The sequence below is a fragment of the Cololabis saira genome, chromosome 16, assembly GCF_033807715.1.
Source record: "Cololabis saira isolate AMF1-May2022 chromosome 16, fColSai1.1, whole genome shotgun sequence".
Classification (NCBI taxonomy): domain Eukaryota; kingdom Metazoa; phylum Chordata; class Actinopteri; order Beloniformes; family Belonidae; genus Cololabis; species Cololabis saira.
The window spans coordinates 41,185,427-41,202,951 of NC_084602.1; the positions used below are offsets into that span (position 1 = coordinate 41,185,427).

Here is a 17,525-nt window from a genome sequence, read left to right on the forward strand (position 1 = left end):
GCCCATGAAATATCAAATTTTTTGCCAGGCCTGGCTTGCGTGCAAAATTTGGTGACTTTTGGGGCACGTTTAGGGGGAAAAAAGGCCCTCCTTTCGTCGGAAAAATATAAAAAAAGAAAGAAAAATTCCTACAGATACAATAGGGCCTTCGCACTGTAAGTGCTCTGGTCCTAATAATAAAACTCTGCCATTATGGACAGAGGAAATATAAGGGTTACCTGTTTCCCCAGAAAAGGAAACAAATTCAATTCAATTCAATTTTATTTATATAGCGTTTAATACAGGGGTGCCCTATCCTGGTCCTCGAGAGCCCCTATCCAGCATGTTTTAGATGTTACCCTGCTTCAGCACACCGTTCCATAGTAATGGTGCCTGATAGCAGAACGCCCGCCCTCCAAATCTACATTTAGATACTCTAACTACGAGTAAACCTGCACTCTGGGAGCGGAGAGCTCTGCCAGGAACATAAGGCACTATCAGGTCTTGTAAATACTGCGGAGCTAAGCCGTTTTGGGCTTTATATGCAAGTAATAAAATTTTAAATTGGATTCTGAATTTTACAGGTAGCCAATGGAGCGACGCTAACACTGGAGAGACGTGGTCTCTCCTGCTGATTCCTGTCAGTACTCGTGCTGCTGCATTTTGGATCAGCTGGAGCCTATTCAGCAAATTACTTGAACATCCTGCTAACAACACATTACAGTAATCTAGTCTAGAAGATACAAACGCATGAACTAGTTTTTCTGCATCAGTCTGCGAGAGGATTTTCCTAATTTTTGCAATATTACGGAGATGGAAAAACGCTATTTTACAAACCTGATTAACATATGGTTTAAACGACAAATCCTGATCGAAAACAACACCAAGGTTTCTCACAGTTGCACTGGAAGCCATCGCAACACCATCTAATCCCTTCCTAAGATGCTCTGGACCAAGAATGATAACCTCTGTTTTATCTGAATTTAGAAGCAAGAAATTTCTGGACATCCAGTCCTTGATGTCCCTAAGACATGCCTGAAGTTTAACCAACAGTTCTGTCTCATCCAACCTTCCCCTGCTACTGCTGCCCCAGAGAGAGAAAGGACTTCTTCCTCCTCCTCTTTATCCCCAACCTCCTGATTGCTGCCAGCCTGTGGAGGAGGAACCAAGAGGAAGGAGAGGAGGAACCAAGAGGAAGGAGAGGAGGAACCAAGAGTAAGGAGAGGAGGAACCAAGAGAGGAGGGGGAGGGGGGGGACCAAGAGGAAGGAGAGGAGGAACCAAGAGGAAGGAGAGGAGGGAACCAAGAGGAAGGAGAAGGAGGAACCAAGAGGAAGGAGAGGAGGAACCAAGAGGAAGGGGAGGAGGGAACCAAGAGGAAGGAGAGGGGAAAACCAAGAGGAAGAAGGGGGGAGAAGACAGCAGCATTAACTAGGTGTGGAGAGTTCCTGGGAGGTCACGGTTTTTCCTCTGACTGCTTGGCGTTTCAGTTCCTGTGTTCCGGCTGGTTTCTGGTATTCTCTCTCCTGCCACTCGTTACCTCGCCCCTGAGGACTGAACTCTGCTCTGCTGCTGCTGTGAGCTGGACTTTGGTAGAGACTTTTACTGCCGTTGGCCGCGCCCCCTTGCGGGGTCAAAGGGCGACGGTTTCGTCTGCTGCAGTCGTACAGGTAACTCTCTCTGCTCTGACAGGAGCAAACACGTGAGTCTGAACCGGTCTGAACTGGTCTGGCCGGTTGCACCGCAGCAGACTGATCCCAGTGTCTTCCAGAGCTTCATTATTCCTGCCGTTTCCTCCGCGATGGCCGAGCTGATGGAAAACCCGGCGTTCCGGGCCTTCGCCACCCACGCCGCCATCGTCGTCCTGAAGATGCTGCTGCTGGCGCCGATGACGGCGTTCTTCCGCTTCAAGAACGGGGTCAGTTTCTTCTTCTGCTGTTTGTGTGGAGTCTACCTCCGTAGATAAACAACCACGGTGAACTTTCCCCCCTTTTCATTACTGATTTAACCCTTGTGCTGTCTTTGGGTCAAAATGACCCAATTCTTCTATCCTTCTTTCCTCCTGCCATGCTCTCTCCTTCCTTCTTCCTTTCCTCTTTTCCTCCTTTTCTACCCTCCTTTACTCCCTTTTCTTCCTACCTCCCTTCCGTCATTTGTTTCTTTATTACCTTCTTTGCTTTTCCTTCCTTCTTCACTCACTTCTTTCTTTCCTTTTTTCCATTCCTTCCTCCCTCCCTTCTTTCCTTTTCTCCCTTCGTTCCTTCCTTCGAACTTTTCTCCCTTCCTTACTCCCTTTCCTACTTTCTTCCTTCTTTTCTCCTTTCTTCCTTACTTCCTTCTTTCCTTCCTTCCATCTTTTCTCCCTTCCTTCATTCCTTATTTTCTCCCTTCACCCTCCCTTGACCTAAAGACAGCACAAGGGTTGGTGGGCGGTTCTTCCTCTGCTTCCTGTCTGACCTCGGTTGGTGCTACAGCACTCCTGGTGGCGGCGGCTGGTACTGCAGACACGCCTGGATGGTTTGGAGGAGTTCAGTTTGCAGTTACTTTTATAGACTTCTAGTATCTGGATTTAGTTCCTGGATCTTTTGGCCGACTCGTGAAAAACATTGATCAGAATCTGCAGCTCACCCTGGATTCACCCTGAAAGCGTCATAGGCGTCGAGCTACCTTTCATTGTCTATGAAAGCTGCTGCGAGAGGCGTTGGAGGCCACAGAGGCGTCCAGAGCGTCAATTTGAAGTTCAAAAATCGGAACTTTATGCAAATGAGCAGCGGCGACGCCGAGGCAGCGTCCAATCACAGACCGGGATTCCCGAAGCAAGAACCTCAATGCAGATTGTACTTTCATGTTCACACAAATGTTCACTCACTCACATGCGTACATGAGCAGAGCTGTCACTAACAAACTTATTTTATCAGAAATTAATATATTTCATCCAGCAAACTGACATCTTTGCTGATTTAACTGCCGTTTTTACCTGAACTGCTCATGTGAAACAATAACTGATTGTTGAGGAGCTGGATGGTCCCAACCATTTTATTTGCTACATTGATCTAACGCAAAATAATTAAAAAACCGTGCTTATTAATCACAAAACACAGTTTAAACAATATGACCAGATCCACTCCGACCCGGTGTGTCAGTGTTCACTGCAGACACACTGCAGCTTCACCGGGACCAACGATGATGGTTGATGTTGATCCAGGACCGACCTGGTTAAGGATCAAACGCTCTCTTATCTACGCAGAAATAACGTTAAGGAGCATCAAACTCTCTCTGATCTACACGGATATAACGTTAAGGAGCATCAAACTCTCTCTGATCTACACGGATATAACGTTAAGGAGCATCAAACTCTCTTATTTATGTGGAAATAACATTAAGGAGCATCAAACTCAATCTTATCTACGTGGAAATAACGTTAAGGAGCATCAAACTCACTCTTATCTACGTGGAAATAACGTTAAGGAGCATCAAACTCACTCTTATCTATGTGGAAATAACGTTAAGGAGCATCAAACTCACTCTTATCTATGTGGAAATAACGTTAAGGAGCATCAAACTCACTCTTATCTACGCGGAAATAACGTTAAGGAGCATCAAACTCACTCTTATCTACGCGGAAATAACGTTAAGGAGCATCAAACTCACTCTTATTTACGCAGAAATAACGTTAAGGAGCATCAAACTCTCTCTTTTCTACGCAGAAATAACGCTGAAATATAAAGGTTTCCCAAAGTGTGATCCATGGTGAAAAAAGAAACTGAAGATGTGCACGCTCTATATAGATATATGCAGACTATATGCACTTTTTCCTCTAGTTCTGCAGCGCAGCTTGAAAACGAAGCTCAAAGTCTCCAAAAACCATCATTTCTGAAAACAAAGTGGATATTTTTAAAACCTCCGTCTTCACGTTTGCTTGTAAACGGAGAGAAACGGACATTTAGGCTTCAGAACGTCACATTATGAGACAGAAACGTCACCAGCGTCATGAGTGACACCTGTGTTTACAATTAGTTTGTAACCGTCAATATTTTCTTGTATTTTACCTGTTTTATATTCTAACGTCACACTTAAAAGTAACTCCACTTCTCTGTCACTCCAAACCAAAGACTCTGGTTCATCTTGGAAGTAACTGGAAGTTACTCGTGTCATTTGTTGATGTTTTTTTCCAGGATTCTGATTGGCTAGCATGACTTTATCTTCTCGTTACACTGCCCCCTGTAGGTTTGGCTGCTCATAGCACCTTAACAGATATTTATGCAGGTTCCTGGAAATGATGGTATTTTTCAAAACGTAGAGGGGGAAATATCCGTTTTTGTAAATACCTGGATACGTGGAAACGTGGCCCTGACCTCACGGTGTCTTCTGTCCACGCAGTCCTTCTCTAACGAGGAAGACGTGGCGGGGAAGTCGGAGCAGGAGAAGAAGAAGATGATGAAGACGGATCCAGACGTGGAGCGAGTTCGCAGGTGAGAAGCAACCATCACGTTTCCCTCACAGGGTTATAGGTAAAGGTGCAGGAACCATGTTTTTATGATAAATAATAAATAATTCTGAATTAAACTATTTTCCTTCGAGTTTACATACAGCTAAATACCCTTCCCTCATTATCCAACACCTTCCCTGGCTCTTCGTTATGATGTTAAATTTGTTATGAGTGTTAGGATTTTATGAAATTGTTTAGAGTTTGAAGGGTTTTTCACTGGTGGTTTTTCTCTATTTGCCTGTTCAGAAGTTCAGCTATAGTTCAGCTGTTTTCTCTAGTTGCAGGGTCAACTCCTGTTTTATGACTAGGCTGTTAAAATAGTTCAGATATTTACTCTTCGTTAGGTGAAGACAATGAAGAGAAACAGATATTTAAACGCTGATGGATCTCATCCGTTATCTGGGTTGACATCTTAAGTAGGAAGCAATAGACGGGGACATTATTATTATTACGGCTGAAGGTCCGACATGTTTGTCAGATGGAGTTCAGGTGCAAAGAACACCTCCCTTTGTAGTATAAATAGGACTAGATCCATGACCACTGTGTGCATTCCTCTCCTACCTTTGTGGTTTGAGAAAAGTTTACCTCCGGCTGGAAAACATTGTACATGATATAATAAAAGCTTGTATAAACTTTGATTCTATTTCACTGGTTTTCTTATGGTGCACCAGACAAACGAACACGAAGGATTTTTCATGAGTATGTTGCTTTTCTAGCGCTGAGGTGTTTAGTCCCCTTTTTTTATGCCTTTTCTCCCTCCTCCATCCCCAGTGTCGTCTTCTGAGCGAATTTCACCAGTGTACTTATGTCATCTGTTGCCATCTGTTTTGCCTTGTTTTCTGTTGTCCTGATTGTACTGGCAGTAATTCCACTACGCCGGGACGCTGGCTAAGTGACAAATAGCCCTAATCTAATCTAATCTAATCTAAAACCTGACATTCAGGGAGTTTGCATGCGACTTCAGATGTGGGCGGGACTTAAACGTGTCACTGACTGACGCTTTTCATTAGGGTTAGAACCAGTGGTCCATGGACATTAATATTTGGTACAGTTACCAAGAACCAGTGGTCCATGGACATTAATATTTGGTACAGTTACCAAGAACCAGTGGTCCATGGACATTAATATTTGGTACAGTTACACCAAGAACCAGTGGTCCATGGACATTAATATTTGGTACAGTTACCAAGAACCAGTGGTCCATGGACATAAATATTTGGTACAGTTACCAAGAACCAGTGGTCCATGGACATTAATATTTGGTAAAGTTACCCCAAGAACCAGTGGTCCATGGACATTAATATTTGGTACAGTTACCCCAAGAACCAGTGGTCCATGGACATTAATATTTGGTACAGTTACCAAGAACCAGTGGTCCATGGACATTAATATTTGGTACAGTTACCAAGAACCAGTGGTCCATGGACATTAATATTTGGTACAGTTACACCAAGAACCAGTGGTCCATGGACATTAATATTTGGTACAGTTACCCCAAGAACCAGTGGTCCATGGACATTAATATTTGGTACAGTTACCAAGAACCAGTGGTCCATGGACATTAATATTTGGTACAGTTACCAAGAACCAGTGGTCCATGGACATTAATATTTGGTACAGTTACCAAGAACCAGTGGTCCATGGACATTAATATTTGGTACAGTTACCAAGAACCAGTGGTCCATGGACATTAATATTTGGTAAAGTTACCCCAAGAACCAGTGGTCCATGGACATTCATATTTGGTACAGTTACCAAGAACCAGTGGTCCATGGACATTAATATTTGGTACAGTTACCAAGAACCAGTGGTCCATGGACATTAATATTTGGTACAGTTACCAAGAACCAGTGGTCCATGGACATTAATATTTGGTAAAGTTACCCCAAGAACCAGTGGTCCATGGACATTCATATTTGGTACAGTTACCAAGAACCAGTGGTCCATGGACATTAATATTTGGTACAGTTACCAAGAACCAGTGGTCCATGGACATTAATATTTGGTACAGTTACCAAGAACCAGTGGTCCATGGACATTAATATTTGGTACAGTTACCAAGAACCAGTGGTCCATGGACATTAATATTTGGCCACGAATCCAGTTTCCTGATATTTATATGTACTTAATTTTACGCCGGGGAAATACAAAAAGCAAATCTTGAAGGCTTACAAAAGTCTTGACGCTTGGTCCTACTTCAAGGCAGGATTTGTTGGTGAAATTAAAGTGATGAGGACACCGAACTTTATGATTTGGCCGTTTAACGTTAGCTACCCAAAAATCCAACATTACCTGATACAAAATGGGAACCACAAATCCACGTTTCGGTGGCTGGAATCCAGTTGTTTCTGTAAATTACAGCGATCCATTTGTCTCTCTTAAGCTTATTTTCCGGCAGTCTGTAAAACGATAACTCTGATTTCTTGCTAAATCTATGAGTACAGTCGATCGCACAACAGCTCTTTCCCATTTTAGATGTTTTCCAGTTGCTCAAACTGAATGTTTACGCTGCCACTCAGTGGGCGTAACCCGCTGTGAAGTCGCATCTGTGACGTCATGCACATTCCCTCTATATCAATCTGGAAATTAGTAAAAAGAATCTTTTATAAATTATCTGGAGTTCAAGGTTCTGTAGAGAAAATTGACGAGTGAAACATTCAAATTCAGAACAGTTGTGTTAGAGCTGCTACGGGACTTGAATACCACAGAAAACCCTCTAAACAATGTCTAACTGCTCGTCTGTGTTTCCTCCTCCAGGTGCCACCTGAACGACCTGGAGAACATCGTTCCCTTCGTGGTCGTCGGCCTCCTCTACGCCCTGACGGGTCCGGATCTTTCCTCCGCTCTGCTGCATTTCCGCCTCTTCACCGGGTCCAGAGTCTTCCACACCGTGTCCTATGTGTGGGCTCTGCCTCAGCCCTGCAGGGCGCTCTCCTTCCTGCTGGGGGTGCTGGTGGTCGTCTCCATGGCCTATCGGGTGCTCAGCGCCACCCTGCTCCTGTAGGGGGCACACCACCGTACGGGGTGCACCACCCTGCTCCTGTAGGGGGCGCACCGCCGTAGGGGGCGCACCGCTGCGCATAACTGCAGCTCAATGTCAATGTTTTCCTGTTTTCATTTAAGCTGCATTCATCTGAACCGATTGTTTTTAACGTTTAATGCTAGTAAAAGTTTTGTCTCAGCTGTGTTTCGGAGTGATTATTAATTAGTTTAGTGCACATTACTGGGTCTATCAGTGCGTTTACATGGGAAGTCTAATTCCTCTTTAATTCAGAATTAAAATTAAATCCGATTTAAAATGAGTATGTAACTGTCCAAATGTCCACTGGATGGCCGGTGGGGGAGCGTGGGCGTCTTTTCAGGGCCGGCTCTGCTGGTCCTGCCTCCTGGCTTCGGCCTCTGCTCCCCCTCCTTCCCCCCCCTACACGATGCATACGCACATAGGAGAAGGGGCGGGGGGTCCGGGTCGTGGGGGGCATTGTCCCGCGTGGCCCGGCACTCCCCGCCTCACGGTTTTAAATTTCAAAAAAGTGTTTAAATTTCAAAAGAGTATGTAAACACCTAATTCCGAATGAAAATGGCCATTCCGAATTAAACTTGATTCCGAAGTGGCTGGTTTATTCCGATTTTAAATCCGAATAGAATAATTCCACGATCATGTATCCACTCATTCCTCTTTAAATTAATTCCGGTCTGACGCTTATATTCCGCGCTGGGCTTGTTTTCCAAATAAAGTTTCAAGATGGCAGCACGCAGTAAACGCTGGTCAAGAGCAGAGACCATTTATTTAATAAATAGCTTGGAGGACCTGGAAATAATCAAAAGAACAGATGGCAGGAAACATCAAAATGGTGAGCTTTTCAAAGTTTCAAACTTGTGTAAGTTTGTTTTTCTTCCGGTAGACGTAACTTCCGGTCCTCCCCCCTATCCTGTTGGGTCCGACCCAAAACCTGAGGTGAACCCGAGTAGCCAACCACAAACAGGAAAACAAACAATTTAAATTAAATAAAAGGGCCAGAAGGCTGTTTACTAATGTAAAAGGGAAAACCCTACACTATCCTAGGGATACTAAAATGGGGGGGAATGTGGTGCGTCTGTATATGAATGAGATGTGTAAATAACTGTGTGCGTATGTGTTTTATGAAATGAGTGTGCGTGTACTAACCAGTCCAGGGAGGGAAAACTAACTCAGGGGGAGATCCGGAGGGGAAGGCAGAGGAAACGGGTAAAGAGATGGTTGGCGGTCCAAGAGACAAGGGTCAGTCGTGAGTAGATGGCAGGGGGTCACAGAGAACCATCAGAAGGTTGGGGGTCCAGGAGACCAGGGTCAGTGAGTAGATGGCAGGGGGTCACAGAGATCCAGGAGATGGTTGGGGGTCTAGGAGACAAGGGTCAGTCGTGATGGTTGGGGGTCACAGAGATCCAGGAGATGGTTGGGGGTCACAGAGAACCAGGAGATGGTTGGGGGTCACAGAGAACCAGGAGATGGTTGGGGGTCACAGAGAGCCAGGAGATGGTTGGGGGTCACAGAGAACCAGGAGATGGTTGGGGGTCACAGAACCAGGAGATGGTTGGGGGTCACAGAACCAGGAGATGGTTGGGGGTCACAGAACCAGGAGATGGTTGTGAGAGGAGCAGAGGCGTCGGGGAGGTTTCCAGGGAGGCAATGTAGATACGGTGAAAAAGCCTTGGGATAAAAAACAAAGAGGGATTAAAGCAAGCAAGACAAAAAAAGTTCAAACTTGAGAGCTGCAAAACGCTGGAGAAAATTCCCAAAGAGCCAGACTAGTTACCACATGGGTTTAGTACGATCAAGCACTGAGTGAAGGTCCAGGTCTCCTCTTATGCCTGGGCTGGTGATTAGTGACTAGTGGCAGCTGGGGCTGATTGAAGATCAGCAGCACCTGCTGGAACTCCCAGCCAGAGGAGGAGGATTCCTAACATTATCCAATCAGAACCTTCCCAACCCTCAGACCTTAAGAGGAATTGGATAAAGACCATCAAACGTGTGTTTTCCATGGAAACCTCAATTCGGAATTACTATTTCCATGTAAACTCGAAGGAAAATAGTTTAATTCGGAATTATTTAATTCGGAATTAATACTGAATTAAAAAGCGTCATGTAACTGTGGCAAATGTTTTCCTTTTTTCATTTAAGCTGCATTCATCTGAACTGATAATCATGTTTTTCAATCATCTAATACCAGTAAAGTTTTCTCTCAGCTGTGTTTCAGAGGGATTATTACTGGGTTGATGTTGCTTTACATATATATACATATATACATATATATACATATACATATACATATACATATATGTATATGTATATGTATATACATACATATATACACATATACATATATATAATACATACATACATATATATATATATTTTTTTTTTTTTCAATTTGTACTATTTGTGTTTTATTTCCTCCCTCTAACATGTTCTCCTGCTTCAGATCTGCTGGTCGGGTTTCTGCCGGTTTGTATTCCATCTCTTATTCCCTTATCTCTCTGCTGCCATCTGCTGGTCCAGGTTTGTATTACAGCTCCTCTTTATTCCGTTTAGCTCTGCTGGTCAAGTCTCAAATTACTACTTTAATCAGTCAAAAAAAAAAAAACTCAGAGTAATCTCAGAAATTGTCAGTGGTGTAAAGTTACGAAGTACAAGTACTTCGTTACTGTACTTAAGTAAGATTTTTGAGAATTTGTACTTTTATTGATACTTTGATTTTTCTGTACTTTTACTTCGTTACATTTTCAAGGAAAAAATCGTACTTTTAATCAGCTATATATATATATATATATATATATATATATATATATATATATATATATATATATATATATATATATATATACATATATATATGTATATATATATATATATATATACACATATATATATACATGTATATATATATATATATATATATATATATATATATATATATATATATATATATATATATATATATATATACACATATAAGTAAGTGGATAGATAGATAGTTCTTTATTGTCATTATAACTTATGTACAACGAAATATCATTTAAAATAAAAATATAAACAAATAAAAACAAAATAAATATATATATATATATATATATATATATATATATATATATATATATATATATATATATATATATATATATATGTATATATATATATATCTCTATCTAGACACATTCACCCTTCCACAACAACACACGGACCCCACAAGTCCCTTCATCAGCATACAATAATTTATTGTTATCGCACATTAGCTTCTGTTTTTGTTAAGGGTGGTTATTGCTGTTGGGTAAAAGCTGTGTTTGAGTCTGTTTGTCCTCGTTTTCATGAGTCTGTATCGTTTCCCATATGGCAGCAGTTCAAACAGTGAGTGTCCGGGGCGTGAAGTGTCTTTTATTATATTTTGGGCTTTTTTCTACACAATCCCCGCTGATGATGAGCGGAGGAATCTCTGTCTTTTTGTTAGGATTTGGTTTTCTAAGGACCCAAGTGCAGGAGAGAGAGGGAGGCCAGAGTTCTCAAAAACAAAGGGTTTAATCCACAAAAGGCAAAAACAAGGCGCTGCAGAGCAGGATTGAAAAAACACAAAACTAACAGGGATCAAGGACCAGGAGCACATGGAGGGAAGAACCAGTACGGACCGACAGGGAACCAAGGAATGACAAGACAAGATATACTGAGGGGATAACGAGACACAGGTGCAGACACAATCAGGGCAGATGGGACACAGGCGGGGCAAGACAGAAACTGAAAGTCAAACTGGGGGAAGTGTCAAACCCTGACAGTACCCCCCCACCCCAAGGGACAGATCCCAGATGTCCCAACGGTCACCCAGGGCGGGCGGAGGGGGCCTGGAGGAGGGCCCAGGCCACACACGGGCAAAGTTCCGGGGGCCGTCCTCGGGACTGGGCAGACCGGCGAGACAGCTCGGGGGGGCGTCCCCGAGGCCTAGGCCTGGGTCTTGGCGTGGGTCTTGCCGGGGGGCGTGGCGGGGACTCTTGGCGGGGCTCGGGGACTGGACGGGGCTCTGGGACTGGACGGGGCTCTGGAACTGGAGCAGACAGGATGCGGGGAGCCGGAACAGGAGCAGACAGGATGCGGGGAGCCGGAACCGGAGCAGACAGGATGCGGGGAGCCGGAACAGGAGCAGACAGGATGCGGGGAGCCAGAACCGGAGCAGACAGGATGCGGGGAGCCGGAACCGGAGCAGACAGGATGCGGGGAGCCGGAACCGGAGCAGACAGGATGCGGGGAGCCGGAACAGGAGCAGACAGGATGCGGGGAGCCAGAACCGGAGCAGACAGGATGCGGGGAGCCGGAACAGGAGCAGACAGGATGCGGGGAGCCGGAACCGGAGCAGACAGGATGCGGGGAGCCGGAACCGGAGCAGACAGGATGCGGGGAGCCGGAACCGGAGCAGACAGGATGCGGGGAGCCGGAACCGGAGCAGACAGGATGCGGGGAGCCGGAACAGGAGCAGACAGGATGCGGGGAGCCGGCGTCGGGGGGCAGAGGATCCCCGGAGCTGCCCGAGTGGGGACCCGGGTCCGTGGTGCTGGCTGCGGGGGAGCCCGGGTCCGAGGTGCCGGCTCCGGGGGTACCCGGGTCCGGGGCGCTGGCCCCCCCTCAAGGGACAGATCCCAGATGTCCCCACAGTCCACATCCAGGGCGGGTTGGGGGGAACACGGTCCTCGGAGCTGGCTGAGGGGGGTCCGGAACCATCACCGGAGGAGGAACTCGAGCAGGAGCTGAGGTGTCCAGGACCACCGCTGGAGCCAGAACAGGGGGCGATGCGTCCAGGACCACCGCTGGAGCAGGAACAGGCTGGGGCTGGCGCTGACGCCATCGCTTCCCCTGGGGCTGAGAACCCCCTTTGGTCTTGGAGCTGTTCAGGAGGAGGTTATTGTCTCGGCACCACGACGACAGCCGCACCACCTCGTCTCTGTATGCAGACTCATCCCCCCCCGAGATGAGCCCCACCACTGTAGTGTCGTCAGCAAACTTCACTATAGTGTTGTTATGATGGACGGGTGTGCAGTCATGCGTGTAGAGAGAGTAGAGCAGGGGACTCAGCACGCAACCCTGGGGGGAGCCGGTACTGAGGCTTAGGGCCGGGGATGTGATGGCCCACCCTGACTCTCTGTCTGCGGTCAGAGAGGAAGCTGCTGATCCAGGTGCAGGTGTCGGCTGGAATCCCCAGGTCCCCCAGCTTCAAATCAAATCAAATCAAACTTTATTTATATAGCACTTTTCCTACAAATAATGAAACACAAAGTGCTTAACAGAAAAAAAAAAAAACAAGAAAAAGAAAGAGCTTGACCACCAGTTTGTGAGGGAGGATGGTGTTGAAGGCAGAGCTGTAATCCACAAAGAGCATCCGCACGTAGCTCCCCATATTGTCAGTATAAGATATAAACATTCTTCAATCATGCATATTTATTTATAAATGTATCCATCTTTCCCACTTGCTTTCCAAATCGTTTCATGAATTCTTTACAGCCAACTCTCAGGTCTATTCTTACAACACAAGACACAGTAACCAACTTCATCCCCCTTTTTATCGACTACACACACCCAGTTTTCTTTTGCTTATAGAGGCTCCTTAATCTGGAATTCCTATCAGTTAATTGTTGAATCATGCTCTTCTATCAAAATGTTTAAGTTAAGACTATTCTGTTAAATCAAAATTCTTAAACGTTTATTTTACAGTATGTTAGATGTGGATTATTACCCTACATACTCTCATGTTTTTGTTTTTTGCATTCCCTGCTCATGTTGTTTGCTTCTTATTGGCTGTTGTTATAGCTTCTTGTTTATTTGGTGAATACCAGTATTATTGTTGTTGATTTATTTGTCAATTATTTTATTTCCTTGGGGAGGTGCTTTTTTAAGCCCGTACAGGGTTTTTTAACCTCTCCCGCACATATTATTTTTGTCTGTTAGTTGTTTTTGTTTTTCTCTTTTATGGTGCAAATAAAAATAAAAAAAATAAATAAAAGACAGCTGTGGCAGGACGACCTGAAAAGAAAATACAAGTACCATGGCTTATCTTCTACCGTTGGAGGATTTGGAGAAGTGTGTTTTCAAAGAGCTGGTCTGTTCAGTGAGAGACAGAGTGGCTTCTCAGCAGGTACCGCTTCCCCAAAAACATTCTGATGGATCTATGCCGTGATTTAAAACCTATGTTGGAGCGGGAATGTTCTTACGCACACATTACGCACACATCTGTGCGTACGCACGGTTGATAAATGAGGCACCTGGTCTTTATTGTCTGTTGGTCACACAGGGCAGTCAGATTCTTACAGGCTGCCCGGTGATTTTAGAGCAGACGTTCACTGAGTCCAACAGGCGGTTTCTGTACTGCAGTGTGATCAAATAAAACCAACATATAAAAGAAAAGGTTACCACATTTTCAATAAAAGCATAATTAAAATGTTGTGAAAATGTCTTTGTTGATTCCAAAGGATTATGGCTTTCTGAGTAGGTATTGTCTCTGATGGCACTTCTTTATCATTTCCTCTGTGTTGTTGGAAAACCTGAGCATGTTGTCAAAGATAGTTCCCAAGTACTTGTACACAAGTACTTCTACTTGTATTCTGCTAACTGTCTGTTTCCTGTTTCCTGTTTTATGTCTCCTGTTTCCTGTCTCCTGTCTCCTGTTTCCTGTTTTCTGTCTCCTGTTTTCTGTCTCCTTTGTCCTGCAGAACGTAGGTCGGGGTCAGTCCGGAGGTACAGCTAAGTGTCATCGGCATAGCAGTGAAAAGAGATGCCGTGAAAAGAATGATATTATTATGGTCATGCCAAGTCAAGGCGTGACCATATTGCAATCGTCCAGAATGGCCCAAAGGCAATGTTGCTAGCATTTTGCTAACAAGCTAAAGTCGCAAATGTCCCACTGCGCACCAGTGAACAGCATGACCCTGATGTGGAAAAAAAAATCCCCCAAAAAATAAAACACGTCCGGAAAAACCTGAAAAATTAAGGCGATATATTAGTATACAGAAAAGTTTTCCCTTTTCTTCTTATTCTTATTATTCCGCACTCTTTTTTCGTCCGTTAATAGGGCCCGAACCGCAACGTGCACCCATGCATGTCATACATCGTTGGATGCGTCTCCATCGTGCCTCGATGGGCATTACTTTTCTCAGTCAAAAGTGTTACCGTGGCAACCATGCCAAAAAGCACAAAAAAAAGACGAAAATTCGGACGCTTATTGCTCGGCCGAACTTTATTGTAGAGACATCGTTCAAACTTTCAAACACTCGGCCCGATTGGCACTAACGGACCATACAACCTCATTATGCCAATTATTACAGTTTTTTGCGATATTTAGACAGACGGCACCGACACTGTACGAAGCCTGTTTCCTGATACGTCCTTGAGACTTTATCGGTGATTATTGGAACATTGCAACCGAGGGGAACCACCTTCGTGCCCCTGAGCAAGGCCCTTGACCCCCAACTGCTCCCTGGGCTCCGTAACAAAAGTCAGAAGTAAAAAAAATATTGTTTGAATAAAGGCTAAATAAACATGAATAAAATCGGTTGGTCGGTCCGGATGGATTTATCTTCGTAACGTCGTAAACGTGACCAAAACTCGTCTCTGCAGGGTTTTACTTTGTTAAGATTTACTTAAAGGTTCTAATGCATCAAGTTATTAAGTTACTTTATGTAGAAATATACCACAGTCTGTGAATACTGGATTCTGATTGGCTGGCAGGTGTAGGTTATAAGTGATAACCTACACCTAGAAAACAAGTTTGCCTGATAACTTTAATATGATTGCGCTGGATCAACTGCCAGGTGGTAACCACGGCAATGGAGAAGAAGAGAAGAACAGCCGGCTACCGCAGGACGGAGACACGAGCCATTTTGTAATTTCTTTTAATTTATTTGGTGAATTTAACAATTTTGATGACTGGGATGCAGAAGAAAGAGAGAGAAAAGAAACTAGCTGATATATATGTATGTGTATGCGTGTGTATGCGTATGTATGCGTATATACTGTATATGCCCCGCCAAGTCCTCTACGGACAATTAAAAGACACAAAGTGTGCTGCTGGTGGCCAAAAGAAACGCTACAAGGACTACACCAAGGACCTTCTGAAGCGCACTGCCATCAGCCCCACTCAGCTGGAAACTCTAGCCTGTGATCGCTCAGTTTGGAGAGATACTTGCATCAGGGAAATCACACAAATAGATGACAGTAATCATCAGAGAAGGTCTCAGAGACGTGCCCAGCGACATCGGAGGACAGCTGGCATTCCCCCAACGTCCGGGCTCCCCTGCCCCACCTGTGGAAGGATGTGCGGCTCACGCATCGGCCTCCACAGCCACATCAAGTGGCACCCGCAATAACAGAGCTGACCCCCCCCACCCCTCTTCCCTGCCCTGGAGCAAGCGTCGTCATCGTACACGATGGACAGCTAAGAGGATATATATATATTAAATATAGTAACAATGCACATATATATATGCCTTAGGTTCTTACCAGCATGGTAACCATTAATATGTGTGCAGACAAGGATAAAAAAAAAAACAAAAACAAAAAAAACAAAAAGAAAATAGCTGAGCAGACTTGAATATCCCCTGTTACCAAGGAAACAGAGTTATGGCTTGTTAAAAAACTTTGTAACTTACCAGGTTCCAACGGCTGCAGACGAGAGATTAAATAGTCGCTCAGCCGCTCCGCTGTGGCTCGTTATATAACTATTGATTTCAACTGAAAACACATTAAAGAATGAATAACTGATGTAATATTTATGTTTTTTGGTAAGTGACCGTGGTATAAGCGGGATAATGCCCTTCCAAGTGTACATAAATATATGGACTTTGCGGAGGCAAACCGCCCCCACGTCGTCCATATATTTCTGATAATGTACACCTCGGGCATTATCCCTTACGTAATAATTTCTGAATAAAACCTAATTAAAAATTGATAAAATCGGTTGGTCGGTCCGGATGGATTTTATCTTCGTAACTTGACTCGGGACCAAAACTCGTCTCTGCAGGGTTTTACTTTGTTTGATAGTGGGACCAGGTGGACCAGGTAGCAAGACTCGTTACGCCGCTAAAACTCACTTCCAAGCCAGTAAAAACAATAAACGTAACTATTATTTTGTGTACTTGTGCCTGTCCCCGTTGGCAGAGGCGTATTTGTAGACGGGCGCAATCATCGCCGCCATGTGGCCAGGAACAACGCTGATTTATTCTGAATATTTGTGATTTTTGTGACGGGTTCACCTTCAAATGACAGTTTTGTTTATATATCGTTTGTTTTCCTGCTGCCTTTTAATTCAAAAATAGAATTCAAATTGAGTTTTTTATTCCCCAATAGTTATTTAGTTGTATTTGTAAATCCCTCCTGATTGTAGCTTGAAATCTGATGGTTGATTACAATCCTCACCGTTTACAACCGGGTACAAGTACCGCTGGTGCTTTAATTAATAAATTAAACCTGATTCCAGAACGGGAAACGAGTACTTTATTCATTTATGTAGCTGAAACTCCAGGAATATGAATGTCAGAATCAGCCTTCAGATTTGTTTCCTTCAACAGAAAACCTGTTAAACAAGGGTTTCCTGCTCCGGATCAGGGGTAGGAACCCTGGTCCTCCAGAACAAGGGTCTTCAACCGGTAGCACCCTATAATGTAATAACTTCCTGAAAAAGTAACGCCTGAAAATGTAATAAAATTTTCACTTAACTCAAATGAAAATGTAATAAAACTCAATAATGTAATAACTTCACCAACAATGTAATAAAATATCCTGACGCCGGATATTATATATATTGCATACATATTACATATAACATATATATATATTACATTATTTGTCAAGTATTACATTATCGGGGTAACGATAACTTCATACCTGGCAGAGCTGATGGAGGATTTAAAAAATGGGCTAACAGAGGCCTGGGTAAAATAATTGACCTGTACATAGATGGGAATCTGATGACCTTTGATCAGTTGGTCTGTTAACATGGCATACCTAGAAACTGCTTCTTTAAGTACTTACAGGTAAAAAGCTTCATAAAATC

The 17,525-nt window shown here is 44.0% G+C and overlaps 1 protein-coding gene across 2 annotated transcripts; it reads left to right on the forward strand.

The window, feature by feature from the left end:
- The first annotated feature begins 1,358 nt into the window (after window positions 1–1,358).
- On the forward strand, window positions 1,359–7,648 carry LOC133462740 (microsomal glutathione S-transferase 1-like). Of its 2 annotated transcripts, XM_061744147.1 has the most exons (4): window positions 1,359–1,648; window positions 1,750–1,896; window positions 4,359–4,450; window positions 7,225–7,648. In XM_061744147.1, the coding sequence occupies exons 2-4, from the start codon at window positions 1,780–1,782 to the stop codon at window positions 7,469–7,471; spliced, it is 456 nt and encodes a 151-aa protein (XP_061600131.1). In that variant the 5' UTR covers window positions 1,359–1,648; window positions 1,750–1,779; the 3' UTR covers window positions 7,472–7,648. The 2 variants fall into 2 exon arrangements, with proteins under 2 accessions (XP_061600131.1, XP_061600130.1); XM_061744146.1 differs by lacking the exon at window positions 1,359–1,648 and having other exon boundaries at window positions 1,655–1,896.
- The last annotated feature ends 9,877 nt before the right edge of the window (window positions 7,649–17,525 follow it).

Bases quoted from the DNA above. Each gene is read 5' to 3' on its own strand.
- LOC133462740 (XM_061744147.1), top strand. From the start codon at position 1,780: ATGGCCGAGCTGATGGAAAACCCGGCGTTCCGGGCCTTCGCCACCCAC. The intron at 1,897-4,358 runs GTCAGTTTCTTC...CTGTCCACGCAG, and splicing joins TCTTCCGCTTCAAGAACGGG to TCCTTCTCTAACGAGGAAGA. The intron at 4,451-7,224 runs GTGAGAAGCAAC...TTCCTCCTCCAG, and splicing joins GACGTGGAGCGAGTTCGCAG to GTGCCACCTGAACGACCTGG.